The following is a 27,508-nucleotide window of genomic DNA, read 5'->3' as shown; positions in this document are numbered from 1 at the left end:
TTCGAGCCAACGGGGTTCGACTGTAGTTGAATACAACCTCCCAGATCAAAACGCAGTTCTAATAAACCCTATTAGACCACATAAACTCGATGCAAACGGTAACTGTGCTCTTAAGAATATAAGTGCTATGAAAAGTAGCATCAAACAAAATAGGCTGTAGAATGTCAAAATTGGTATCTTACTTATTTGTTTTTTATGCATTCGTCAGAATAGTTAAACTTTATTCGGAACTCCTCGGCTATTTTCCATCGAATTCAACCTCGGATGTTTGCCGGTATCACTAGAAGTAGTAGAACTCTGAGGTTGTTTTGATAGAAAATGACCGCATTCGGAACTCCTCGGCAATTTTTACCGAAACAACCTCGGATGTATGCCGGTACAACAGTTGAAGTGGTTCGTAAATTTTTATCATTATTATTTCATTAATAAAATGTAGTATTTTAGAGTTGTATTCATTGATCTTAATTTAAATTGATTGCCAGTGAAGTGAATTATTGCAACATAAATTAAGATTCCCAAGAGCTAAAATTTATTTGCTGAATAAAATTACTACACGAACAACTTGCTGTGGACGTACCACTTTTTTGAGTATGTAAACCGTCCAAATACATCCGAGGTTGTTTTCGATTAAATTAGCCGAGGAGTTTCGAATGAAAATGACCGATTAGTTCCGAATGAAAACAGACGGTACTTACTCCATTTCGCAAATCCAGTCAATGGCTTCCTCACATGGACCAATGACCCACTTATAACTGTATGCTTGAAACATGGCCACGCACTGTTTAGCTGTATTGAATTGTCCCTCAACCGCCCAGTCGCTGTACGTAAATCTGTCAATATTAAACAGATAACACAATTGTTCACAAGTTAAGACTAAATAAATAAAACCATACCCAATAGTCAGAGCTGTGGGACCACTCCAGATGTCATTCGTCGTTGGGCCCGCGGGATTTGGGGTTCAAAATGACTCGTTTGGCGAGTATTCCCACAAAACGGTGGGAATAAAACTCCCCATTTGGCCTCAAAAATATGTCAAAGCCATACAAGGGGATGTGACGGGGTCAAAGCCATACAAGGGGATGTGACGGGGTCAAAGCCATACAAGGGGATGTGACGGGGTCAAAGCCATACAAGGGGATGTGACGGGGTCAAAGCCATACAAGGGGATGTGACTGGGTCAAAGCCATACAAGGGGATGTGACGGGGTCAAAGCCATACAAGGGGATGTGACGGGGTCAAAGCCATACAAGGGGATGTGACGGGGTCAAAGCCATACAAGGGGATGTGACGGGGTCAAAGCCATACAAGGGGATGTGACTGGGTCAAAGCCATACAAGGTGATGTGACTGGGTCAAAGCCATACAAGGGGATGTGACTGGGTCAAAGCCATACAAGGGGATGTGACGGGGTCAAAGCCATACAAGGGGATGTGACGGGGTCAAAGCCATACAAGGGGATGTGACGGGGTCAAAGCCATACAAGGGGATGTGACTGGGTCAAAGCCATACAAGGGGATGTGACGGGGTCAAAGCCATACAAGGGGATGTGACGGGGTCAAAGCCATACAAGGGGATGTGACTGGGTCAAAGCCATACAAGGTGATGTGACTGGGTCAAAGCCATACAAGGGGATGTGACTGGGTCAAAGCCATACAAGGGGATGTGACTGGGTCAAAGCCATACAAGGGGATGTGACTGGGTCAAAGCCATACAAGGGGATGTGACTGGGTCAAAGCCATACAAGGGGATGTGACTGGGTCAAAGCCATACAAGGGGATGTGACTGGGTCAAAGCCATACAAGGTGATGTGACTGGGTCAAAGCCATACAAGGTGATGTGACGGGGTCAAAGCCATAAAAGGGGATGTGACGGGGTCAAAGCCATACAAGGGGATGTGACTGGGTCAAAGCCATACAAGGGGATGTGACGGGGTCAAAGCCATACAAGGTGATGTGACTGGGTCAAAGCCATACAAGGGGATGTGACTGGGGCAAAGCCATACAAGGTGATGTGACGGGGTCAAAGCCATACAAGGGGATGTGACGGGGTCAAAGCCATACAAGGTGATGTGACTGGGTCAAAGCCATACAAGGTGATGTGACTGGGTCAAAGCCATACAAGGTGATGTGACTGGGTCAATGCCATACAAGGGGATGTGACTGGGTCAAAGCCATACAAGGTGATGTGACGGGGTCAAAGCCATACAAGGTGATGTGACTGGGTCAAAGCCATACAAGGGGATGTGACGGGGTCAAAGCCATACAAGGTGATGTGACTGGGTCAAAGCCATACAAGGTGATGTGACTGGGTCAAAGCCATACAAGGGGATGTGACGGGGTCAAAGCCATACAAGGGGATGTGACTGGGTCAAAGCCATACAAGGGGATGTGACGGGGTCAAAGCCATACAAGGGGATGTGACTGGGTCAAAGCCATACAAGGGGATGTGACGGGGTCAAAGCCATACAAGGGGATGTGACTGGGTCAAAGCCATACAAGGGGATGTGACGGGGTCAAAGCCATACAAGGTGATGTGACTGGGTCAAAGCCATACAAGGGGATGTGACGGGGTCAAAGCCATACAAGGTGATGTGACTGGGTCAAAGCCATACAAGGTGATGTGACTGGGTCAAAGCCATACAAGGGGATGTGACTGGGTCAAAGCCATACAAGGTGATGTGACTGGGTCAAAGCCATACAAGGTGATGTGACTGGGTCAAAGCCATACAAGGGGATGTGACGGGGTCAAAGCCATACAAGGTGATGTGACTGGGTCAAAGCCATACAAGGGGATGTGACTGGGTCAAAGCCATACAAGGGGATGTGACTGGGGCAAAGCCATACAAGGTGATGTGACTGGGTCAAAGCCATACAAGGTGATGTGATTGGGTCAAAGCCATAGAAGGTGATGTGACTGGGTCAAAGCCATACAAGGGGATGTGACGGGGTCAAAGCCATACAAGGGGATGTGACTGGGTCAAAGCCATACAAGGGGATGTGACGGGGTCAAAGCCATACAAGGGGATGTGACGGGGTCAAAGCCATACAAGGGGATGTGACTGGGTCAAAGCCATACAAGGGGATGTGACGGGGTCAAAGCCATACAAGGGGATGTGACTGGGTCAAAGCCATACAAGGGGATGTGACTGGGTCAAAGCCATACAAGGGGATGTGACGGGGTCAAAGCCATACAAGGGGATGTGACGGGGTCAAAGCCATACAAGGGGATGTGACTGGGTCAAAGCCATACAAAGGGATGTGACTTGGTCAAAGCCGTAGTGCAGCTACTTTAGCGCGCGGGCAGACCTTTATAAACTCAACAACAACAACAACAACAACAACAACAACAACAACAACAACAGCATCGTTTCATTTACAAACAGAACATTGAAGGACGCCTCAAAGTTATATTGTGTTTGCATCGTCTTGAAATAAATAAAATTGTTGACTGAAAAACGGTTGTTTCAATACAAATTGCATTACAACTATTATTAGTCGACTATGATGTAGACAGTAAATTATCTATTCTAATGTCCTCATACCCTAGGAAACAAATTATTGTTTAAATATATTGTAAATGCCTACCTGAAAAGACGAACAAGGATGTACTCTTAATGTGATATTTAATAATTCTCTATCGCTCTTGGAACTTACATTGTATCTGTAGGATCAATTTTGTAATGATAATATTCAATTAATGTTATATTTAAGAAATATACCACCACTGAGGGTCATATGACATAAGGACCGGCCAGTCAGTGTATATGGACCGAGGCGTTTGCTCACTGACTGACTGACTGACTGACTGACTGACTGACTGACTGACTCACTCACTGACTCACTCACTGACTCACTGACTGACTGACTGACTGACTGACTGACTGACTGACTGACTGACTGACTGACTGACTGACTGACTGACTGACTGACTGACTGACTGACTGACTGACTGACTGACTGACTGACTGACTGACTCACTGACTCACTCACTCACTGACTGACTCACTCACTCACTCACTCACTCACTCACTCACTCACTCACTCACTCACTCACTCACTCACTCACTCACTCACTCACTCACTCACTCACTCACTCACTCACTCACTAACTCACTCACTCACTCACTCACTCACTCACTCACTCACTCACTCACTCACAAATCAAGAAATTTTGCAAACATATTAAAAAATTAGTCCATTTTATGTTATAAATGTTAGTACTAAGGGAAAATGTTTGGTTAGGCATTTAACATATACTTTTAGACTATTGAAATTCAATTAAGAATAATTATAGTTTTTTTTTTATTTGAAGGCAATTTTGCCTATGAGCTTCCAATGGGAAAACCTCTAGCAGGGAATCTGAACATAGGTACACTTTAGTTTATGGGAGAACAATTTTGTTTTTAAATAAAAGTAGACTATCTTTTTTTAAAGTATTTTAACACCTTTAGTCGAAACACGTTGGCTCATTATCCGAGTGGCCGGCCAAAATACTTCCAGCCTCGCGGATATTGAGCCAAGAGTTAAAGAAATTAGGCCCTTAACATCCAGTTTGAGCCAACGAGGAAATCGAGCCAAGGAATATCGAGCCAACGGGTTTCGACTGTACATAAAATTAAGAAACAAAGTAAACTAATAATAAAAATGTTAGATAATCCCATTAGTGTGTTTATCCAAATGAATAATTTGAACAAAAATGCCAGGAAGCAAACGTCAACGCTTGTCTGTTTTCATTAAAGTCAGAGCTATGGAACTTGATATACTTTTTTTTAATATTTAGTATTATTTTTGAGCTATGACCAAAGTTAAAGGATCCATACAGCGACGCCTATGACGTCGACGTCGACAACGAAAACGAAACAAAACTTATGATAATACCTAGCCTTTATTTCGCCCCCGTTTATTTCTTCCGCCTTCATTTCTTCGACTGTATTGCGTCCTCATTTATTTCTGAGCGTGCCATGGCTGCTACCGTAAATATTTCCAGTGACTCCATTTTGATAATGTTTGCTACTATGAAGCGAGCGAGAGAGAGAGAGAGAGAGAGAGAGAGAGAGAGAGAGAGAGAGAGAGAGAGAGAGAGAGAGAGAGAGAGAGAGGGAGGGAGGGAGGGAGGGAGGGAGGGAGGGAGGGAGTTAGGGAGGGAGGGAGAGAGAGAGAGAGAGAGAGAGAGAGAGAGAGAGAGAGAGAGAGAGAGAGAGAAAGAAAGAGGGAGGGAGGGAGGGAGGGAGAGAGTACGATAAGTGGTCCACGTTTTTTTCGGTTAGTTTACATCATGATTTGATTGGTTAGAAATAATCATATAATAAGTATTGACCAATCCATGATCGTTTCGAATGAACCACACCAAACCAAAAGGTTTTATGCAATTGGCTGGCGATCAATATACTAGCCATACGTAATGTCTTTGCCCTTCCATTTCCAGACGTAATGAGTGTGCCCCACGGCCCTTCCGCTCGTCCACCATAGACCTGAAATGTATTTCATAACATGTATTAAATTTGCGATGTGTGCGTGTGTGGAAGCTGTAATTAGCCTCATGGGATAGTAAGATTCAACTTAAGTCAATCTTATGTTCATACATTCATTCACTGATCTGGTGTACAGTCCCTTTAAGATCGAAATTTTCGAGGCATAACTTCGATTTGGGCGTTAACTTCGTTTCCAAAAAAATTCATTAAGACATTTATCGCAAAGATTCTACCCTTAGGTTTACGGGTGTCTCTGTGAAATCAGGGTTAATGTCTAGTTCTAAGCTAAACCAAGACTGTCATTTATAAAAGTATATAAATTAAAAACCATAACTGTCATTAATAAAAGAATATATATTAAACGAAGACTGTCATTAATAAAAGAATATATATTAAACGAAGACTGTCATTTATAAAAGAATATAGATTAAACCAAGACTATCGTTAATAAAAAAATATAAGTTAAACCAAGACTGCTATTAACTGAACAGACTCACTTAAACCATACATATACTTACTGAACAGTCTCATGTAAACCAAAACTGGTACTAACTTTACAAACTCTATTTAAATGATACTGATTTTTACTGAACGTACTCAATTTAACCGAGACAGCTACATTCTGATCAGTCTCAGTTAAGCTGAGTCAGCTTCTTTCTGAACAGTTTCAGTTAAGCTGAATCAGCTTTTTTTCTGAACAGTCTCAGTTAAACCGAGACTGCTACTCACTGAACAAATCTCAATTCACCGAGAAAGCTACTTACTGAATAGTCTCAGTTATACTGAGACATCAACATACTGGACAGTCTTCATTCAACCGAGAAAGCTACCTACTGCACAGTCTCAGTTATACTGAGACATCAACATACTGGACAGTCTTCATTCAACCGAGAAAGCTACCTACTGCACAGTCTCAGTTATACTGAGACATCAACATACTGGACAGTCTCAATTAAACCGAGAAAGCTACCTACTGCACAGTCTTAGTTATACTGAGACATCAACATACTGGACAGTCTTAATTCAACCGAGAAAGCTACCTACTGCACAGTCTCAGTTATACTGAGACATCAACATACTGGACAGTCTTAATTCAACCGAGAAAGCTACCTACTGTACAGTCTTAGATATACTGAGACATCAACATACTGGGCAGTCTTAATTCAACCGAGAAAGCTACCTACTGCACAGTCTTAGTTATACTGAGACATCAACATACTGGGCAGTCTTAATTCAACCGAGAAAGCTACCTACTGCACAGTCTTAGTTATACTGAGACATCAACATACTGGGCAGTCTTAATTCAACCGAGAAAGCTACCTACTGCACAGTCTCAGTTATACTGAGACATCAACATACTGGACAGTCTTCATTCAACCGAGAAAGCTACCTACTGCACAGTCTCAGTTATACTGAGACATCAACATACTGGACAGTCTTCATTCAACCGAGAAAGCTACCTACTGCACAGTCTCAGTTATACTGAGACATCAACAAACCGGACAGTCTCAATTCAACCGAGAAAGCTACCTACTGCACAGTCTCAGTTATACTGAGACATCAACATACCGGACAGTCTTCATTCAACCGAAAAAGCTACCTACTGCACAGTCTCAGTTATACTGAGACATCAACATACTGGGCAGTCTCAATTCAACCGAGAAAGCTACCTACTGCACAGTCTTAGTTATACTGAGACATCAACATACTGGGCAGTCTCAATTCAGCCGAGAAAGCTACCTACTGCACAGTCTTAGTTATACTGAGACATCAACATACTGGGCAGTCTCAATTCAACCGAAAAAGCTACCTACTGCACAGTCTCAGTTATACTGAGACATCAACATACTGGACAGTCTTCATTCAACCGAAAAAGCTACCTACTGCACAGTCTCAATTATACTGAGACATCAACATACCGGGCAGTCTTCATTCAACCGAAAAAGCTACCTACTGCACAGTCTTAGTTATACTGAGACATCAACATACTGGGCAGTCTCAATTTAACCGAGAAAGCTACCTACTGCACAGTCTCAGTTATACTGAGACATCAACATACTGGACAGTCTTCATTCAACCGAGAAAGCTACCTACTGCACAGTCTCAGTTATACTGAGACATCAACATACTGGACAGTCTTCATTCAACCGAGAAAGCTACCTACTGCACAGTCTCAGTTATACTGAGACATCAACATACTGGACAGTCTTCATTCAACCGAGAAAGCTACCTACTGTACAGTCTTAGATATACTGAGACATCAACATACTGGGCAGTCTTAATTCAACCGAGAAAGCTACCTACTGCACAGTCTTAGTTATACTGAGACATCAACATACTGGGCAGTCTTAATTCAACCGAGAAAGCTACCTACTGCACAGTCTTAGTTATACTTACACATCAACATACTGGGCAGTCTTAATTCAACCGAGAAAGCTACCTACTGCACAGTCTTAGTTATACTGAGACATCAACATACTGGGCAGTCTCAATTCAACCGAGAAAGCTACCTACTGCACAGTCTTAGTTATACTGAGACATCAACATACTGGGCAGTCTTAATTCAACCGAGAAAGCTACCTACTGCACCGTCTCAGTTATACTGAGACATCAACATACCGGACAATCTCAATTCAACCGAGAAAGCTACCTACTGAACAGTCTCAGTTATACTGAGACATCAACATACCGGACAGTCTCAATTCAACCAAGAAAGCTACTTACTGAACAGTTTTACTTAAACAGAGATTGCTAAAGTGATACTATCGATGTAGTGTGTGCTTCTAAAGCAGTAGTTATGCCTATACGGGACACCACAGCTATGTTTAACTGTTTTAAAAGCGGTTAACTCATCAGTTAATGATCGAGCTAATTTAATAAATATGTGGCACATCTGTGGTGGTTGCACGTTTTGTTACTCTCGTTCAATGTTTATTTGGCCCTTTCCTTGTGCAAACTTCTGTTCGTATAATTTACGTTAAAATGGTAAAAGTAAATCATCCATTATTTCACATTTTTACTACTGGGCTTGTGCAGGTAGTTTTCATTTTATCAATAACGTTTAAATGCTTTAAATAAATTATCCACCATTGTTTGACTTTATTTATATGCCACTAACTTTTTAATGTTATGTAAGTATGACTTACCCATTCCAAACTGTGATACCACAGCCACCAAATAATCCTGTTCCGCCTTATTATCAATTTTAACGAGGTCAGCCCCATGGGAGTTGCAGTAGGCCTTTAATTAAAAAGAATAATTTGAATAATTCTTTTTCTATAATTCTTAATCTAAAACACTTGAATAATACCCTAAATGCATAAGCAAGCATTGTCCTATTATTGGAATTTGAACTAGGGTATTTTGTTCTGAACATTAAATGTTGTTATTTAAAAGCAGAATGCCCTTCAAATCTAAAGTTTTAAATATTACCAAAACAAAAACAACACTTCGTTGCCTTTTGAATTGTACAGGGGCGGATCCAGAAATTGACGTAAGAGGTGGCGTAACTTAGGGGCACAACCTTTTGATAGACATACGCTCCTCCTTCAGAAACATATCGCATAAAAATATTTGTAGGGGGGTGGGGGTGGGGGGTGGGGGTCGCGGTTACTCCATTAAGAAATTGTAATAAATTGTAGTCGGAAATCGTGCATTTTGAGCGTTTTCAATAATATTTTTTTTCCAAATAATAATAATAATAATAATAATAATAATAATAATAATAATAATAATAATGATAATAATAATGATAGTAATAATAATAATAATAATAATAATAATAATTATAATAATAATAATAATAATAATAATAATAATAATAATAATAATAATAATAATAATAATAATAATAATTATAATAATAATAATAATAATAATAATAATAATAATAATAATAATAATAATAATAATAATGTTTAACCTTTTTTTGAAATCATAAACCAGTCAGTTTCAAAACTCATAAGGATAGAAAGTACGATTACCCGATATTCAAACTAAGCATTTCATGATATTTTCGTACTCGACCTTATAATGCAGATCAGGGGCGGGTCGAGGGTTTGACGTTAGAGGGGGCATAACTTAGGGGCTTTTGACTTGCGCCCCTCCGTCCTAACTGAAAAGTATTTGGTTGAAAATGTTGGCAAGGGGTTTGGGGGTTTAACTATTTATATTTTCTCCTATATTGAAATAGAAAGTTAACTGGTACAATTTTTATTTATTTATTTATTTGGGGGGGGGGGGGGAGCGGACCCGGCGCGCTATCCGCTTGACCCGCTAGTGCAAATGAAAAAAAAATCATAAACTTTATATTGGCTATTCGGGGTAGGAGTGTACCTTAGCGGAGGCCCAACTCTGAAGGGTGGTGCTGAAGTAATAACAAGAGCCGTCCCTCCTCACCCACGATGTCGGACACTTTATACCTGTAAATAAAACCATGACTTTGTAAAGGCGGCTTTTTAGTTTAGTAAAGATTAGTGCTTTTTCAGTTACGGTTACAAAATATTATGGCCTATCACTGCCAGATCAATCATTGTAGTAGTAAAACAACTATATTACAACATTTTCATATACACTCAACTAATACTGAGTAAAGAAAAATCCATATCATACAAAAAACTTATATACGAAACTACGCATAATTATATGATACATTTTATAAAAAAAATGGTCTGATAGAAAAATGTATATGTATGCTTTATAACCACCCTACACAGTTATTGACTGGAAACTAGATATGGAACAAAGTGATGTCCACTTAACACATCGGTCTGTAAGTAGTGTACTTTATAATTTTAATAATAATATTCCGAAGAACTATTTTTCACAACATTTTGTTTCATTAAGCAAACAAAAACACCGCTATGCTTAGGAAATGACGTCACTGATGTTAATTTCGATTTCGGATGACCACGGTAGTATTTCATCATAACGCATAGCAGGAGTGACGTCATGTCCTGTTATGCACGGTTGTTTGTTTACAACAATGTCACTTTCTATGGCTTATTATATGAAAGCCTTTTTGCCAATTTAAACAAAATATACCAAATATATAATACCTAAAGATATATTTCAGTGTTGTAAAATATATGTTAGTATGGTACGATTACATTTCAAATTATTTTCTCTGAGGGAAGACAGTGTGGTCCTACTTTCTGTGGTGGTCGCCATTGTTGTTGTCGTCGTTGCTGGAGCTGCTGTTGTTGTTGGTGGTGGTGGGAGTGTTGTTTGTACAACTGTAAGATGATAACTGGCTACGCTTATAAATGACAACCTTATACTACAGTAAAAACTCGCTATGTCGAAGTGAATGGGACCTCCGAACAAACTTCGAGATAACGAAAAATCGATACATCCGAAAAACAAAACATATCTAACTGAACCTAAAATACGATACAAGTTCGACAAAGCCGGAACCTCGAGATAACAGAGTTCAACATAGCGAGTATCGACTGTTGTATAAATGCCTGGCTCATAGATTTTGCAAACACATATAATTCTAATTTGTAAGCAGTCACTGTATAACGAAAAAAAGAAATAAAGAGAAACGATCGTGATCATTGCGAAAACACGACAACTTTATTCATAATAAAAATGGTGAGTTTTAGTATATATCACATTCAAACCAAGAGCATCGGCGACACAATCAGAAACAAATGATAAATTGCAAAGCAATACAGTAAATCAAATTTTCAACTGATGAATACGGTGGCATAGAGGTGACATACATGTAAAACGACTTTGTAACTAGTTTATACAACTTAAGTTTCTCATTAGAACGACTTGGTTTTAAGTCTCGTTTTAACGAGACACACAGTCGTTTCACGTGTCGGAAAATAGCTCATTTAGACCTTTTTTTAAAATAAAGATTCTTGTATCTCGTATCTTTGAACAAGATACGTAATTCGTTCAAACGAGATACTGAGTCGTCTAAACGAGATATTTAGTCTTTTAAACCAGATACGTAAGTCGTTTTACTGAAAAAATCATTTGTTACTCTATGTCACCGTAATTCGTTAATAACAGAGTTATTTTCATTTTAATGCAGGTACATGCATATAAGTGTGTCGTCTGCTACACCTTGATGCAGCTTTCATTAAAATGGTAGAATCCCTTATTATTGTCTTATTTAAAATCAACTGTGTGAAATATCGATATGCGCCGTGTCATATATTGATATGCGCCGTGTCATATATTGATATGCCCCGTGTCATATATTGATATGCGCCGTGTCATATATTGATATGCGCCGTGTCATATATTGATATGCGCCGTGTCAAATATTGATATGAGCCGTGTCAAATATTGATATGCGCCGTGTCAAATATTGATATGCGCCGTGTCAAATATTGATATGAGCCGTGTCAAATATTGATATGCGCCGTGTCAAAAATTGTTATGCGCTGTGACAATAATTGGTCCGCGCTGAGTAAAAAAGTGATCTGCTCTATGTCAAATATTGATATTCGGTGGGACAATTAATGATATGCGCTGTGCCAAATATTGATATTTGTTGTGTCATATATTGATATGCTCTGTGTTGAATACTGATATGCACTGCGTCAAATACTTATATGCCTTGTATTAAACATTGATATGTTCTGTGTCAAATTTTGAAAGTTTTAGATTTTGATATGCGCTGTGTCAAATATTGTTATGCTTTGTGTCAGAAATTGATATGCACAGATTAACATCACACGTATATTTACCATTGCAAGGGTCCGAACATGGCGTAGAACCTATTTTCTCCCCAACGCACGTGTCATTGTTACCGGAAGTGACGCAATCCCTGAACCGGAACCGTTTTGCAACACCACATTGTCCGAAACATTTCGACCATTCCTCCCAATCCTTCCAGAACGCACCTTTAAAATAGTGTTAAAACTGTTAAATCAATACAGCAGTCGGCCTTTGTTTGATACCGTTCATTTAAAGCTGCACTCTCACAGATTGACCATTTCAACAACTTGTTTATTTTTTGTCTTGGAAACCAATGTTTAAAGATTGCTGACAAGTTTTTTTTAAGAAAAATGCATAAAACATCAATTTTTGAACTTAAATATAAAAATCTGCGATCTATTTTTTTGTCAGCAGTCTTATATAACTGGTTTCCATGGATTTTCGCAAAAATCGGCTCATTCCAAGACAAAAAAACAATACTTTCAATCTGTGAGAGTGCAGCTTTAACGGTGCTTCACCATTGGAATATACATGTACGTAGTTGACATGGACATTGTTTAGTGAAACTGCCAAACACATTTATAAGAAATTCGAAGGCCATTCAATTGAACATTGAACGATTTTATTCTCTTGTAAATCGTGCTTAAATTCTCGTTGTAAAATCGTGCCGCAATGTGTGAGTTGTAATACAAGCTTCTAGTGCGTTAAAGCATTCAAATTTTAATATAAGTGCAAAGTAAATTGGCGTCCTGAAGCGCTATGATTCGTCCGCTCGTTTGCGTTTGACATTCCATACAAAAAACAAACATAGGCAATTTTGGACCCTCTAAAGATCTCGTTGGTCCACGCTTAGGAAATGATGTCACTGATGTTAATTTCATTTTTGATCACTCCATGCGTTATAATATAGCAGCAGGAAACGACGTCACATTCCGTTATGCAGCTTGGTTACAACAGTCACCTTCAATGGCTTATGACGTATTTTTTGAACAATGAAAACAACGGAAGATGAAGCATATAATAAGATATATTTCATACAAGTTTGGAACATTTAAGGATTGATAGCATTTTTTCTTTCGTATATGCTGTATGAACGCAGTAGGGCTCCCGAGCAAATTCAGTGAAGCGCGCTCGCGATTTTTAGTCATTTGCTCGCTTTTCTTACTGCGTTCATACATGATTTACTAAAACAAATGCAGGCAATTCTTATATTTACATTTTAAATAATTGTTTATTATGATTAAAAACTAACATGTTTCTTTATTTATGCTTAATATAACCGACAACCTACGTTAAAAGAATAGCTGATTTTTGTAACGTCGTTTATCATTGGTTAAATGACGTAGCGCATATCCAATCGGAGCGCAATAATAGAATAAAAAATGAGGTCATAACTCATTGCGTGTCATACAATATAAACGTCAAGTTTCACCAACAAAAAGGACAAGACGAATGTAAATATTTACGTATGAAATCATGTTAGAGGGAAGACAAACATAGTTTTCCTACTCGATGAGGTGGTGGTCGCCCTTGTTGTTGTCGTCGTTGTTGGAGATGCTGTTGTTGTTGGTGGAAGTGTTGTGTATACGACTGTAAGATGACGAGAGGTTGCACTGATAAATGACAGCCTCAATGTAATGAAGGTACCCTGTGTGCGGATATTTTAGATTCTGATATATATTTTAGCTGCACTCTCACAGATTTACCGTTTTGACAACTTTTTATTTTGTCTTGGAATGAGGCATTTTTTGAGTTTTAAGTAAATATCCAACAAGCAGTGATATAAGACTGCTGACAAATGATCAGATCGCAGATTTTCATATCTCCGTTCGAAAATTAATGTTTGATGGCTTAAAGCTTCCAGAAACATGCAAACATCGATGTTTGAACATATATATAAAAACCTGCGATCTGATTTTGTAAGCAGTCTTATATCACTGGTTTTCATGCATTTTTGCTCGTCCCAAGACAAAAAATAAACACCTAACTGTGAGACTGTATTTTTAAGCAAACATATATATTTCTTATTTTGTGAGAAGCAATTGCATAACATATGAATGAAGTAGTGGACTAAGATCTCGATCATAACAGAAAACATAACACAATTCATAACATAAATTGTGAGTACTAGTATAATACTATATTCCATTAATCCAACACAGCCAGGAATACAGCGGATCAATATTCAATTGATAATAATTATACAGCAATATAGAAAATCAATATTCAACTGATAATAATTCTACATCAATATAGTAGATCAATATTCAACTGATAATAATTCTACATCAATATAGTAGATCAATATTCAACTGATAATAATTCTACATCAATATAGTAGATCAATTTTCAACTGATAATAATTCTACTTCAATATAGCAGATCAATATTCAACTGATAATAATTCTACATCAATATAGTAGATCAATATTCAACTGATACTAATTCTACATCAATATAGCAGATCAATATTCAACTGATAATAATTCTACATCAATATAGTAGATCAATATTCAACTGATAATAATTCTACATCAATATAGTAGATCAATATTCAACTGATAATAATTCTACAGCAATACAGCAGATCAATATTCAAATGATAATAATTCTACAGCAATATAGTAGATCAATATTCAACTGATAATACTTCTACAGCAATACAGCAGATCAATATTCAACTGATAATACTTCTACAGCAATATAGTAGATCAATATTCAACTGATAATACTTCTACAGAAATACAGCAGATCAATATTCAACTGATAATACTTCTTCAGCAATTTAGTAGATCAATATTCAATTGATAATAATTCTACAGCAATATAGCAGATCAATATTCAACTGATAATAATTCTACAGAAATACAGCAGATCAATATTCAACTGATAATACTTCTTCAGCAATTTAGTAGATCAATATTCAATTGATAATACTTCTACAGCAATATAGTAGATCAATATTCAACTGATAATACTTCTACAGAAATGCAGCAGATCAATATTCAACTGATAATACTTCTTCAGCAATTTAGTAGATCAATATTCAACTGATAATAATTCTACAGCAATATAGCAGATCAATATTCAACTGATAATAATTCTACAGCAATAGAGCTGATCAATATTGAACTGATAATAATTCTACAGCAATATAGTAGATCAATATTCAACTGATAATAATTCTACAGCGATACAGTAGATCAATATTCAACTGATAATAATTTTACAGCGATAGAGCAGATCAATATTCAACTGATAATAATTCTACATCAATATAGCAGATCAATATTCAACTGATAATAATTCTACATCAATATAGTAGATCAATATTCAACTGATAATTATTCTACATCAATATAGTAGATCAATATTCAACTGATAATAATTCTACAGCGATACAGTAGATCAATTTTCAACTGATAATATTTCTACAGCAATATAGTAGACCAGAATTCAATTGATAGTCGTTAAAGACAAATTATTTTCGTAACACTGCAGGTAGAAACATTTATTTAGTGAGTCGTCTGCGTTAGTTACAGACTTATTTTTATTATAATAGCAGGTTTTTCAGTAGTATTACTTCAATTAAGTTGTTAAGTTACATATACATATGGTTCGTGTACATGGATTGTAGCAACAATCACTACGTGATATATATATCTTTGTCATATCTGTTCAAGTTGGGTCTTTGCATAGCATCCTTTATCAGTATATTTATAGAAACATAATATATTAACTCAAAATAAAATATTTTTCACTGGCAAAATAACCACTAGTCTACTTGTCATATGTTTAGAAGGTCAGTTATGTTAGAAAATTGTAAATAAGTGATATTTATTAGTAGTTCACTGTATAAGGTGTATATATAGTATGTTAAACTCTTCAGAAATGAAGGAATAACATATCTATACACCATGAATCAGTTTTCATTCAAATGGTTCATTGAAATGGTTGATCCATTATTACTAGTATCAACATACTATACACGCTCTGTATTACATATTAATACGCGCAGATATAAATTGCACGTGTATTTACCATTGCAAGGGTCAGAACATGGCGTAGAACCTATTTTCTCCCCAGCGCACGTGCCATTGTTAACGGAAGTGACGCAATCCCTGAATCGGTACCGTTTTGCGACACCACACTGTCCGAAACAATCCGACCATTTACCCCAATCTTTCCATGTTCCGTCCAAGACAGCATCTTTGAAAATAATGTTTAATTGACTTTTTAAAGCTGCACTTTTACAGATTGACATTTTTGACATTTTTCCTTACATTTCTACTCAGAATCAGCTGATTTGGGCATCAATGCCTTCAATTTAGTCATATAAGATAGCTCACAACAGAACAGATCTCAATTGTTTGAAAAAAACTACCGAATTCTTTTTCCTTAAAGCGTAAGTAACGCCTTTAGCCATACAACATATATGAACTAAGCTTAAGTTTAACAAAGCTCAATGTCTGCCATAGCTTTGACAAGACCGTAACTGGACAGGAGAGTGTAAGCGGTCTATTGGTGTAGGTCTCCGCCTTTCATCAAATATGTTGTGGGTTTGTTCCCGGGATAGACAGGGTAAAGATATTAAGATGTCCACCTCCCACCCTCTCGTTTGTGGGGCCGATCCCTTCCAGGATGAGGATGGTCTAGTGGTATGGATTTTCGCCTCTCAACAATAGGTTATAGGTTCGATCACCACCAGGCTGAGGATGGTCTAGTGGTATAGGTTTTCGCCTCTCAACAATAGGTTATAGGTTCGATCACCACCAGGCTGATGATTGTCTAGTGGTATAGGTTTTCGCCTCTCAACAATAGGTTATAGGTTCGATCACCACCAGGCTGAGGATGGTCTAGTGGTATAGGTTTTCGCCTCTCAATCAACAGGTTATAGGTTCGATCACCACCAGGCTGAGGATGGTCTAGTGGTATAGGTTTTCGCCTCTCAATCAACAGGTTGTAGGATATATTTCCACAATAGTGAGGTAGGTTTTGTTTTAGAGATCCCCGCAGCTCAAAAAAGGGGTTCGATCCCCACAGGGAAAAGAGTGGTATAGGTGTCCGCAACTCGCCCAATGGGTTGCGAGTTTGTTGCCTGCCAGAAGAAGGCGTTTCTAGTGGTATTATATGTCTCTTCATATCGACAAAGAGGTTGTGGGTTTGTTCCCTACCAGGCCGAGGGTGTTCTGGTGATATCATAGATCTATGGACCTCACCCAACATGTTGTGAGTTAGTTCACTACCAAGGTGAGGATGATCTAGTGGTTAAGGTCTCCGCCTCGCGTCCAAGAGGCTGTGGGTTCGATCCCCATCAGGGTGAAGGTACCCAGTGGTATAGATAACCGCCTCTTACCAAAGAAATTGTGGGTTCGATCCCCACAAGGCTAATTTTCGCATAGTCTTTCACCAGTACAGGCTTTTCCCCAGAAAACGAACTCGATAGTAAATTATATAAGATGTTAGATGATTTCACAAAGAAGATTAAATAAATAAGTAAAATTTATACCTGGACAGTTTACAAAGGGGCAGTTGTAAAACTTCAAATTTGGCCCCGAACAGGTGTTACCGCCATTTGCAGGAGAAGGATTCGTGCAAGTCCGGTGCCTGTAAATAAAGCAGGTTTTACCCCTCTTTAATACAACATTGTTTACCAGCTCTTCGTATTAATTTGAAACAATTGATGGTTTTGTAATAACAACATGATCAAGATGCTTTATCAAACAAGGCAAATGCTTTGCAAACAGCATGTACCATTGTTAAGGGAAGTTTAGTTATAATATGCCATAAAACGAAGAAGCCTTTCTTATATATACAATATTTACACCTCAACTTCCATTCCTTAAATGAACTGCCTTTCGGCAATTGAGTTTATCAATCGATGAACGCAACATCTTCGGATATGTTCGGATCGCAATTCATCGCATAACAATATACATAAAAACTATTAATCTTGTTATTGTTTGTATTGTGTCAGCAGGTCCCGTAAAATATATATCAACATTTTAGAAAGTGTTAATTCATTATATTTTAAATGATTGTTGCCATAAGTGTTTAAATTTTACGTTTAAAAGTGATTTCAAGTGGTTGATCTTTTCCCGCATTATTGTGACGTCATTTGGAAAAATGTTTCCGGTTACAGTCGGGTCGTTCTATTTACAGAATGGGTGAGAAAGGATAAATGAGTGGTTTTTTTAAATGAAATGAAGTATTTTTTTTTAACAATTCTTGAATGAAATAAGGAACTATTGGTGTAAATATAAGTAATGAATTGCGGGGTTGATGTCATTATCGGGGTATGAACGCAATTGGGCTGGTTCTTTGACCAGCCAAATTGCGTTCATACCCCGATAATGACATCAACACCGCAATTCATTCCTTAATTGATATAAATACACTTCACATTTTAATTCGCTTCGATTCATCTAAATAACTATCATGCCGCCAAAAGGAATTGACATGCTGAAACTAAAACTGTCAGCGTGTTGATACTGACAATTGACATATTTGCCATTTGTAAAGCAAAAATGATACGAACAAATCAATATTTTAGCAAAAATGATACGAACAAATCAATATTTTAGCAAAAATGATACGAACAAATCAATATTTTAATATCATAGTGTCTGAATAGGGGTTTGTAAGGTACTCCTCAGAATATAACATTATACATGAAAATGAAAACAAAATAAAGAGTTTTATACTTGCCTCTAAGTTACCCCTTTACTTTTTTTAGCAATTATCGTCTATATTGTAGAGTCTGAATGGGCGTATGGTAGGTATTCCTCAGAAAATAACATTATACATGAAAATGAAATTATTTTTTTATACTTGCGTCTTAGTTACCCTTTACCTCTGTGTCAGAGCACCATGCCCACATGTCTTCGAGCACGCCCCGGAAGTAGACCACTCCGACCATCCCCCGTCCATCACTGCAGTAAATATTGGACGATACAACGTTAACTGCAGAGAGAAGCAACACAATGCAGAACATAAAACGTTGCAATAATATAGAGGGTATTTGTTTATTTTAGTGTAAGATTTAGTGTAAGATCGTATTTTATTTCAAGACTGATAGAAACACATATTTTCACGAGGGGCGAATTTTGAAGACAGGTCGATTAAGTTTGAGGCGTGGGTGGTGTTAGAAGAAAAACATCAGTTAATCTGTAAATTGTTGTGTGAATTTTCCGTGAAGTCCGTATTACGTATAACAACGTTTCATTAATACAACGTTGCAATAATACACTGGGAATATGTTAGTCGGTTGGTCCGTGGTGTTGTATCACTTCAAGTTGCTTCTGGAAGAATCCGTATCGCACGAGACCGCAGGAAAACATAGAAAGAAAAAAAGCTCATTAATCGCTATAGTTTGTACTGGTCAATTTTGCCAGCACTGAGGAACGCATTGAAAAGATAAAGAAAGAAAATCGCTCATAAGCGCTAGAGTTCGTACTGGGTCAATGTCACTATTGCTGAGCAAACCTAGAAAAGAAATTAGCCCGTTAGCGCTAGAGTTCGTACTAGTCAATGTCACTAGTTCTGAGCAACCATAGAAAAGAAAAAAATAGCCCCATAGCGCAAGAGTTCGTACTGGTCAATGTCAGTAGCGTTGAACCACACCTACAAAATACAAATACTAAATAGCCCCTAAGCGCTAAAGTTTGTATTGCTCACTGTCACTAGCGCTGAGCAACCCCTAAAATGACAAATAAAAAAGCCCCTAAAAGCTAGAGTTTGCACTGGTCAATGTCACTAGTGCTGAGCAACTCCTAGAAAAGAGAAAAAAGAAAATAGCTCCTAAGCGTTTAAGTTTTATTGGTCAATGTCAATAGCGCTGAGCAACCTTTAAAAAAGAATTGGAGAATGCTTCAGAATTGTTTCCGACCAGGTAATATGACACCAGTTTTCATAATTCACTTTATGACTCAGATTTTTATCGAAATAGACCCCTGGTGTGTTAATAACCAACTGACTAGCCCTTGTTTTATAACCCTGATGTCAAAAGTGGGTGCCAAACTTCCTGAGTATCGAGTATTGGCTAATCGCCATTTAGCGCTGTGATCAAAGACATGGGGATGTACGATTAAACAAAATATATAAATACTCATTATCAGGGTGAGAAATCACGTGACTTCAACGGGGTTTTCACATGGGTTACCACGGGATTTAAACTGATGTAAACTTACAAAGTGCAAATACGTGACGTTAATTTCTAAATAGCCTTTTTTGACGAAAAATATATAAAAATATTTCTAGCCTATAAAAGACTATGCTATATTATGTTTTGGATTTGCTTGTATTTAAACGATGCATTCCTTGGCCAAAATAACATCTTGACGGAATGTTGTTGAACGATGCAACGCTGTGTGCGCAGTGAAATCCAAGTCAAGGATTGCATTGTCGCATCCGATGCCAAAGATTCACGGAGCACTGTTAAAGTCACGTTATTTCTAAAACTAATTACACTGGATGTATTCAAAACACTGACTCTAACCTTGTCCATATTTGGTAGTCGATTCTTTCGTTGTTGATGGTTTTTCTGTAGTTAATATCGTCGGCGATTTTGTTGTCGTCGTCGTCGTCGTTGTCAAAGACTTTGCTGTTGTTGTTGTTGCTGTATGCATTTCTGTAACACGTTAAAAATAGCAACAAATCATAGTATAGGTCACCTTTTAGGAACTTTTGAATGCGAGTTTTTCAAGAAGTTCTATCAAATGCTAAATTCAGGGACTTCAGCAATACGTTAAAATATTTTTTGTGTATATTATCAAGCTAATAGATGCACCCTTACCCCCAAATAAGCATTACCACAATGCCGCCATGCTGTTGTTTGTTAGTAGTTCAAGATCAGTTTAAAAACTGTATCCAAACTGAAGTATAAAGTGAGTAAGTTTGGGTCATATAAGCCATTGATACTGTTTGTTCCATTCCTAAATGAATTCTGTTTGTTCCATTCCTAAATGAATTCCTTTCATGTTGTTTGTCGATCATTTCTGGTGCGGCTTTGATAATTATATTATTTTCTTATGAAACTGCTGACTCGTATTAGTCTTTAGTCTGTATTGTGCATCTATTCGCACATTTTGTTTGCTCTTTTAAGCAAACATTACATTAATTTATAATTCTATAAGCAATTAAACAAAACTTACTGCACATTTGATGCAGAATGATGTTTTATTTAGTGTGCATATGATTTTCAGCTTATGGACAAGAAAGCATCTACTTCAACAATCACAGCACCAAAATGAGATCCCTATTTTAAAGAAATAATGCCACCTTTCAAATAATTCATTAATTCATTCCATCAATCATTCATATATATTCATTTATTTATGCAGTTTATACATTGAAAAACTTGACATATCTTAAGGCAAAAGAAATAAAAAGTGAACCACTTTCATAAAGACTAGAGCCTTTTCCCTTCATGCATTAAAAAACAACATTAATACATTATAAATGTCTTAAAACCCTAATGTATTGTTTATTTCAATATCCAGCCTGGTTGCTGTAGCCACAGGGGAATTTACATATCTCAAGGCAAAAGAAATAAAAACTGAGCCACTTTCATAAAGATTAGAGCCTCTTTCCTTCATGCATTAAAAAAAACAACCTTATTACATTATAAATGTCTTAAAACCCTAATGTATTGTTTTTTTTTCAATAGCCAGCCTGGTTGCTGTAGCCACAGGGGAATTTTCAAGGACAAGAACCAGTGCTGGTAAAAATGTGGTCTCATGTGGTTTTCCATACCGGCATTCAGCAAGGATTTCAGAGAAAGGAATACTGTCTGTAAGTAAGAAGAAATTCTAAGCATGTCTGGTTATAATGCTCTCAAAATGCATCTGGGTACTCAATAAGATGAGATTAACCTTTGAATTGTTAAAAACTGATAGCAAAATGTCCAAAAGACTATATATTTCATAAAATTGTCTTGAAAATCTTTCAATTCATGAGCTTTTCTGCATATTTATCACATTTATGACCACATAAAAGGTTGTGTATGCCTCAAATGAGTGTTAACATGCTTTTTTTTCAAACTTTAACAGTATTGACAGATAGTTTAATAAGTGTAAAACATTGCTTTTGTGTTTTGCTTGCAGATCATGATGTGTCAATAAGCTCCAGTTAGCTGCGCCTTTTTCCTCCCACCGGTAGTCCTGCAATCTGAATCCAGGAGATGCAGCTCTGAATCCAATATTTCAGAAGAATGAATATGTAAGGCAACTCTGTAGTACTTGCTTATGAGTTAATGATCAAAAGAGTGAGATCAATAGCAAATCAGGTGTAAATAAGCAACTTATAGACATTGGTGAAGTGCTGTACTCTGATTTTAATGCCAAATCTAGCCTTCAAAACAGATACTGAAAGTAAATTTTTTTATTAAAAATGGGCATATTAATGCTATATCTGCATTTTCTACATCATGTAGCCACCTCATACATGAAAACACTAGCAGTTGTCATGAATCTGTCAGTTTTGGTGTGTTTTTTACCATTTCTTTTGTTGCGCCATTTGACCATGAAGCAAATAGTTTGGCGTATAGTGGTGTTTAGACTGTCTATAAACACATGATCACTAAATTTCTTTTGTTAAACTGAACAGTTCTGTTACCTTTGTATATAAGTGGATAAGAAAAGCAAAATTTTGACAAGTTGAAGCATTTCAGTTTGGCTCTATGTCATTCTTGTTATGCTATGGTAATTTGTACGTAGTATGTGCGTCCGTGCGTCTGTAAACAATTCATGTTTACGCGATACAGCCTTTAGTTATGATTGTATCTTGATGAAACCTGTACAGTATTTACATATCCATTAGAGCTCGGTTTCTTTTGAAAACCAGCCAGAGACAACCATGCTTGCCTAGATTATGGGCCTTGATAGTATAAAAATCCTGTAAACAATTGCTCGTTAACACGATACAGCCTTATGCGATGGTAATTTGTACGTAGTATGTGCGTCCGTGCGTCTGTAAATAATTCATGTTTACGCGATACAGCCTTCAGTTTTGATTGTATCTCGATGAAACTTGTACAGTATCTACATAGCCATAAGAGCTCGGTTTCTTTTGAAAACCAGCCAGATCCACTCAGCCAGTAGCGCATACGCCCTTTTGGGCCTCTTGTTTATATAAAACTCTAAGCGCAAAAGATGTGCAAAAACCTTATTTTGCTTAGAAAAAAACTTGTAAGAGTAGGCAGGTCATTTTTGTGGCGCTGTTCTGTAGACACCATTGAAAGCTACAAGGAAAACTTTACTTGGTCAAATTATTCCAATGCATAAGGAAATAATTGCTCTTCAAAGGTTTGCAGCTTACCATTTGAGGGAAATGGCTGTTTCTGCTTTTTATGAAAATACCACAGGTGCTAATATTTGTCTCAATCATTTATTGTTTAATATATCATTTCCAAACTTTCAGTATGTGTTGCATATAGCCTGCAGATGAACTACATGAGTTTTGAAGCCTGTTCCCCCTCTGTCATGCAATGAATATCAATAACTATGTATGTGGTACATGTATTTTCAGAAAACTGAAGCCTTCAGGAAGTCAATGCCACCATGATATTGATTTACTCAGCTCTGATGTACTCAGCTGTGATGTAACATGCCTTCAAGCCACTATCCGAAGAAGATTCAGACGTTCTAAATGGACCATTGCCCTGTTGCCATGGAAATCATTATGAGGAGGAGCACACAAACTGTCACTTGTTTTGAATATGAGATGTACCACGAACTGACCATAAACTTTTCGGATGCTCTGTTTATTTCATCAGCCAATTTCGATGTAATTTTTACTGAATAATGACAAACAGTCTTACTCATAAGCATCTCTTACTCATTCGTATTTCACAACTAAACACTGCTTGCAATTACACTGTGCCATCTATCATAATATAGCAATGCTGCAATGACCACATTTTTATGTACCAGTTGTTGCTTTATACTGAAACTTTTATTGAAAATAAACATAAACACTGACAACACATACATGTTCCATTCATACATTTGTACATGTTCTTTCAGTGTATATGTTAATAATGTTAAAACATATTTCATGTGCATTTACACATGTGTTTATTGCCAACCTCATAAAAACATGCAAAGTTTGCTCACATACATATTTCCAACACAGAAATTTACTGAATGTATTACTACTTTACGTTGATTTTGATATGTAAATAAAACATTGTACTTCTCGTTTGTATAAAACACTTTTCATTTGCTATGTTGTTTGTTTCCATGTTCTGTCTGCATACAGATGATATTTTCATATCAATTTTTAGTTTGACTATTCGTAGAATATGGAGAGCTATACTACACACCCAAGTGTCGGCGTTGGCGTCACACCTTGGTTCAGGTTTTGTGTGCAAGCACACATAGGTTAATATCTAAGTTACTTCTTGAAGTATCGCACTGAGACTTGATACCTACTTAATTAACCAAGTTAGATAACTCTTCTTTGCATTTAATTCAAATTATAGGCTTTTATTATTTGACTTAGAAATTCTGGTTAAGGTTTTGCGTGCAAGCACACATAGGTTAATGTCTCATAAATACTTGAGGTATTGCATTGAGACTTGATACAATGGTACTCAACCATCCAACCTACTTAATTAACAAAGTTAGATAACTGTAGCTTGCGTTTAATCCAAATAATAGGACTTAATTATTCGACTTAAAGATTCTGGTTAAGGTTTTGCATGCAAGCACACATAGGTTAATATCTCAGCAGCTACTTGAGGTATTACATTGAGACATGTTACAAGGTACTCAACCATCCAACCTAATTAATTAACCAAGTAAAATAACTTGACTTTGTATTTAATGCAAATGATAGGCCTTTATTATTCGACTTAGATATTCTGATTAAGGTTTTGTGTCCAAGCACACATTATATAAATATCAAAGCAACTACTTGATGTATTGCATTGAGACTCATACAATTGTACTCAACCATCTTGTACTTCCCCATGTAAGATAGCTCTAGTTTCATTTAATGCAATTAGTTGCCCTTTATTATTCGACATAGAAATTCTAGTTAAGGTTTTGCATGTAAGCACACATAGGTTAATTTCTGAGCAACTGCACGATGTATTGCATTGAGACTTTATAGAATGGTATTCAACCACTCAATGTCATTGAATAACCAAGATATATAACTGTATTTTGCAAATAATTGCCCTTTATTATTAGACTTAAACATTCTGGTTGAAAATTTCCTATAACCACATTTATGTTAATATCTCACCACATGAATTGCATTGAAATCTTATCTAACAGCGATCCATGCATGTTTCGCCAAAACTTTTCAATCCTTACACTAAACAGCGGCGGAATAGTCGAGCCAGCTGTCTCTGTGACAGCTCTTGTTCAAAATTAACGTGATGTTTATTTCCATTGTGAAACCTATCCCTTGGGAACAATATTAACATCTTTTAGCATACATGCCTGGATGAGTTTTAAAAAATGACCATATTATGCATACTTACTGCATGAAAATATACAATGACATACATTTCGTATCAACTTGTGTATCTGTATTTCCCTTTCAACTACTTCGAAATAACAAACATCCCAACCCTAAAATGTTCAAACATATTCTACATACATTATTTTTATCTTACACTATATATATATGTTCTATATGTATATATCACGCCTAATAAAATTGAAGCCTGTCAACTCGTACGTTGTTGTGAAACATATGAACCCCACCTCTCAACTTCCCTGTGTGTTCCTATCAATTCATTTCTGAAATTCCTGTCATCATTTGAAAAAAAATGCTAACCCTCAAGGGGCCACCGTTCCTCAGCGCTTTTAGCGCTTTGATTTTATATCGGTTTCACGAACTGTGTATTTGTTGTAGCAGTTTCAAAAAAATGAAAACTAGTATTATTGTTTGTTTTACGAAAATCGAAACTGGCTTTTGATATTATCGAAAACCCCTCCGGAGGCGGTTTTGTCCGCTCGTTCCATCCGAAAACTAGTTCACATTAAAAATACAATATGGCGGACAGAGACCCAACACAATTAGGTAAGAACAGGCAAACGACCATCCATGGCTTTATTATTTTGAATAAATTCTGGAATAATGGCTTCATGCAGAAGCTCGACCTTGTTTTTGGTATCAACAAAACGCCCTTATATTACTTACGACACAGATTACAACTATTGGCGCATATGTCCTTGGCTAATATGGGGTCATCGCACAAATTGGGATTGTTTGCGCATCCCATAGGGTCCAGGTCCGCGCATGGTTCACTTCCTGCGATGACAACTATAAGGCAGCTGTATACTGCAAACAAAGAAGGAAGTTGAACTATAACAACAAATTTGTTTTTGTAATGATTTCTTTAGTTTTCAAAGTTTCAAATATTTATTTGCACGAAATAGCACGTCATAGTCATGGCCGATATCAACAAAGATCATTTTCAGTGTTTACAGGTGAACGCATTTACAAAAACAATATTTCCAACGACTAACGACGAACGAAATTTTATTGAATAAAAGGGTCCGGCCCATAGTACATGTTCCAATGCAATTCAAATATAACAAAATACATATATGAAACTAAATCAGAGTAGTGTCTCTTGGTTAACAACGTTTAGTATTATCAATAGCTAGCATAACGATTCTAATTCGATATTTATACTGATAAACTAACATGTAATAGGCAGCACAAACTTACAAAGAAATACATGTATATTGACTATAAGTAATTTCATACCTAGTGCATGGTTAAACATTATATTCCTGGCCAATAAAATCATTAAATGCAAGTAGCGTAACTAATACAATAAATTGTTCCTTATCTTAACATCGTAATTTCACCATTGCAAACATACAGTTATCTGTTTGAACCCTCTAAAGTCATGTTCATGTATTCGAGACAGTACACGATTTTAAAGATGGTTTCTCTACAGCCATGGTGCCATGTTCATAAAGCTTCTGAGTAAAACATTCAACTGAGTAAAAATGTTCGAATTGTTTGAGAATGAATTATTTTAATTCTCTTTATTTTCATTGAATTTATCATCATGCATTTAATAATTTGGTATAGCTTTGCCGTATTTCATATTTTTGGTGTTAAGACATTGTTTGTGTTCTTTAGTTCAACTTAGAAAAAATGTATCTTTTAACTTAGTTGAAAATTTTCCCTTAGCTGCTTTGTGTATATGCCCTAGGTTATCATGTGATTACCTACCTTTTTTACGGTATTTTTTTCGAAAGAAGCCGGTTCATTCGGAACTCCTCGGCCATTTTTTTCAAAAAACAACCTCGGATGTATTTGGACGGTTTACATATTCAAAAAGTGGTACGTTTAAGTCCGCTGCAAGTAGATCGCGTAGTAATTTTATTTA

The 27,508-nt window shown here is 36.9% G+C and overlaps 1 protein-coding gene across 1 annotated transcript in view; it reads right to left on the bottom strand.

Moving 5' to 3' along the window:
• The window catches only part of LOC128222951 (uncharacterized), a 34,482-nt gene extending 7,517 nt beyond the window's left edge, over nucleotides 1-26,965 (bottom strand). Inside the window, exons 1-13 of the mRNA XM_052932143.1 lie at nucleotides 26,875-26,965; nucleotides 26,302-26,442; nucleotides 20,645-20,776; nucleotides 19,001-19,079; nucleotides 17,657-17,754; nucleotides 16,189-16,356; nucleotides 13,657-13,737; nucleotides 12,177-12,332; nucleotides 10,620-10,703; nucleotides 9,805-9,890; nucleotides 8,616-8,709; nucleotides 5,397-5,469; nucleotides 696-830 (exon numbers count right to left, since the gene is read on the bottom strand). Coding sequence (XP_052788103.1) covers nucleotides 696-830; nucleotides 5,397-5,469; nucleotides 8,616-8,709; nucleotides 9,805-9,890; nucleotides 10,620-10,703; nucleotides 12,177-12,332; nucleotides 13,657-13,737; nucleotides 16,189-16,356; nucleotides 17,657-17,754; nucleotides 19,001-19,079; nucleotides 20,645-20,776; nucleotides 26,302-26,442; nucleotides 26,875-26,917 — 1,370 coding nt within the window. The 5' untranslated portion in view covers nucleotides 26,918-26,965. The remainder of the gene's footprint in view (nucleotides 1-695; nucleotides 831-5,396; nucleotides 5,470-8,615; nucleotides 8,710-9,804; nucleotides 9,891-10,619; nucleotides 10,704-12,176; nucleotides 12,333-13,656; nucleotides 13,738-16,188; nucleotides 16,357-17,656; nucleotides 17,755-19,000; nucleotides 19,080-20,644; nucleotides 20,777-26,301; nucleotides 26,443-26,874) is intronic.
• Nucleotides 26,966-27,508: the final 543 nt, after the last annotated feature.

This window comes from Mya arenaria, chromosome 17, assembly GCF_026914265.1.
Source record: "Mya arenaria isolate MELC-2E11 chromosome 17, ASM2691426v1".
NCBI lineage: Eukaryota > Metazoa > Mollusca > Bivalvia > Myida > Myidae > Mya > Mya arenaria.
The sequence above is the reverse complement of the archived record's forward strand: the minus strand, read 5'-3'. Positions and strand labels throughout refer to the sequence as shown.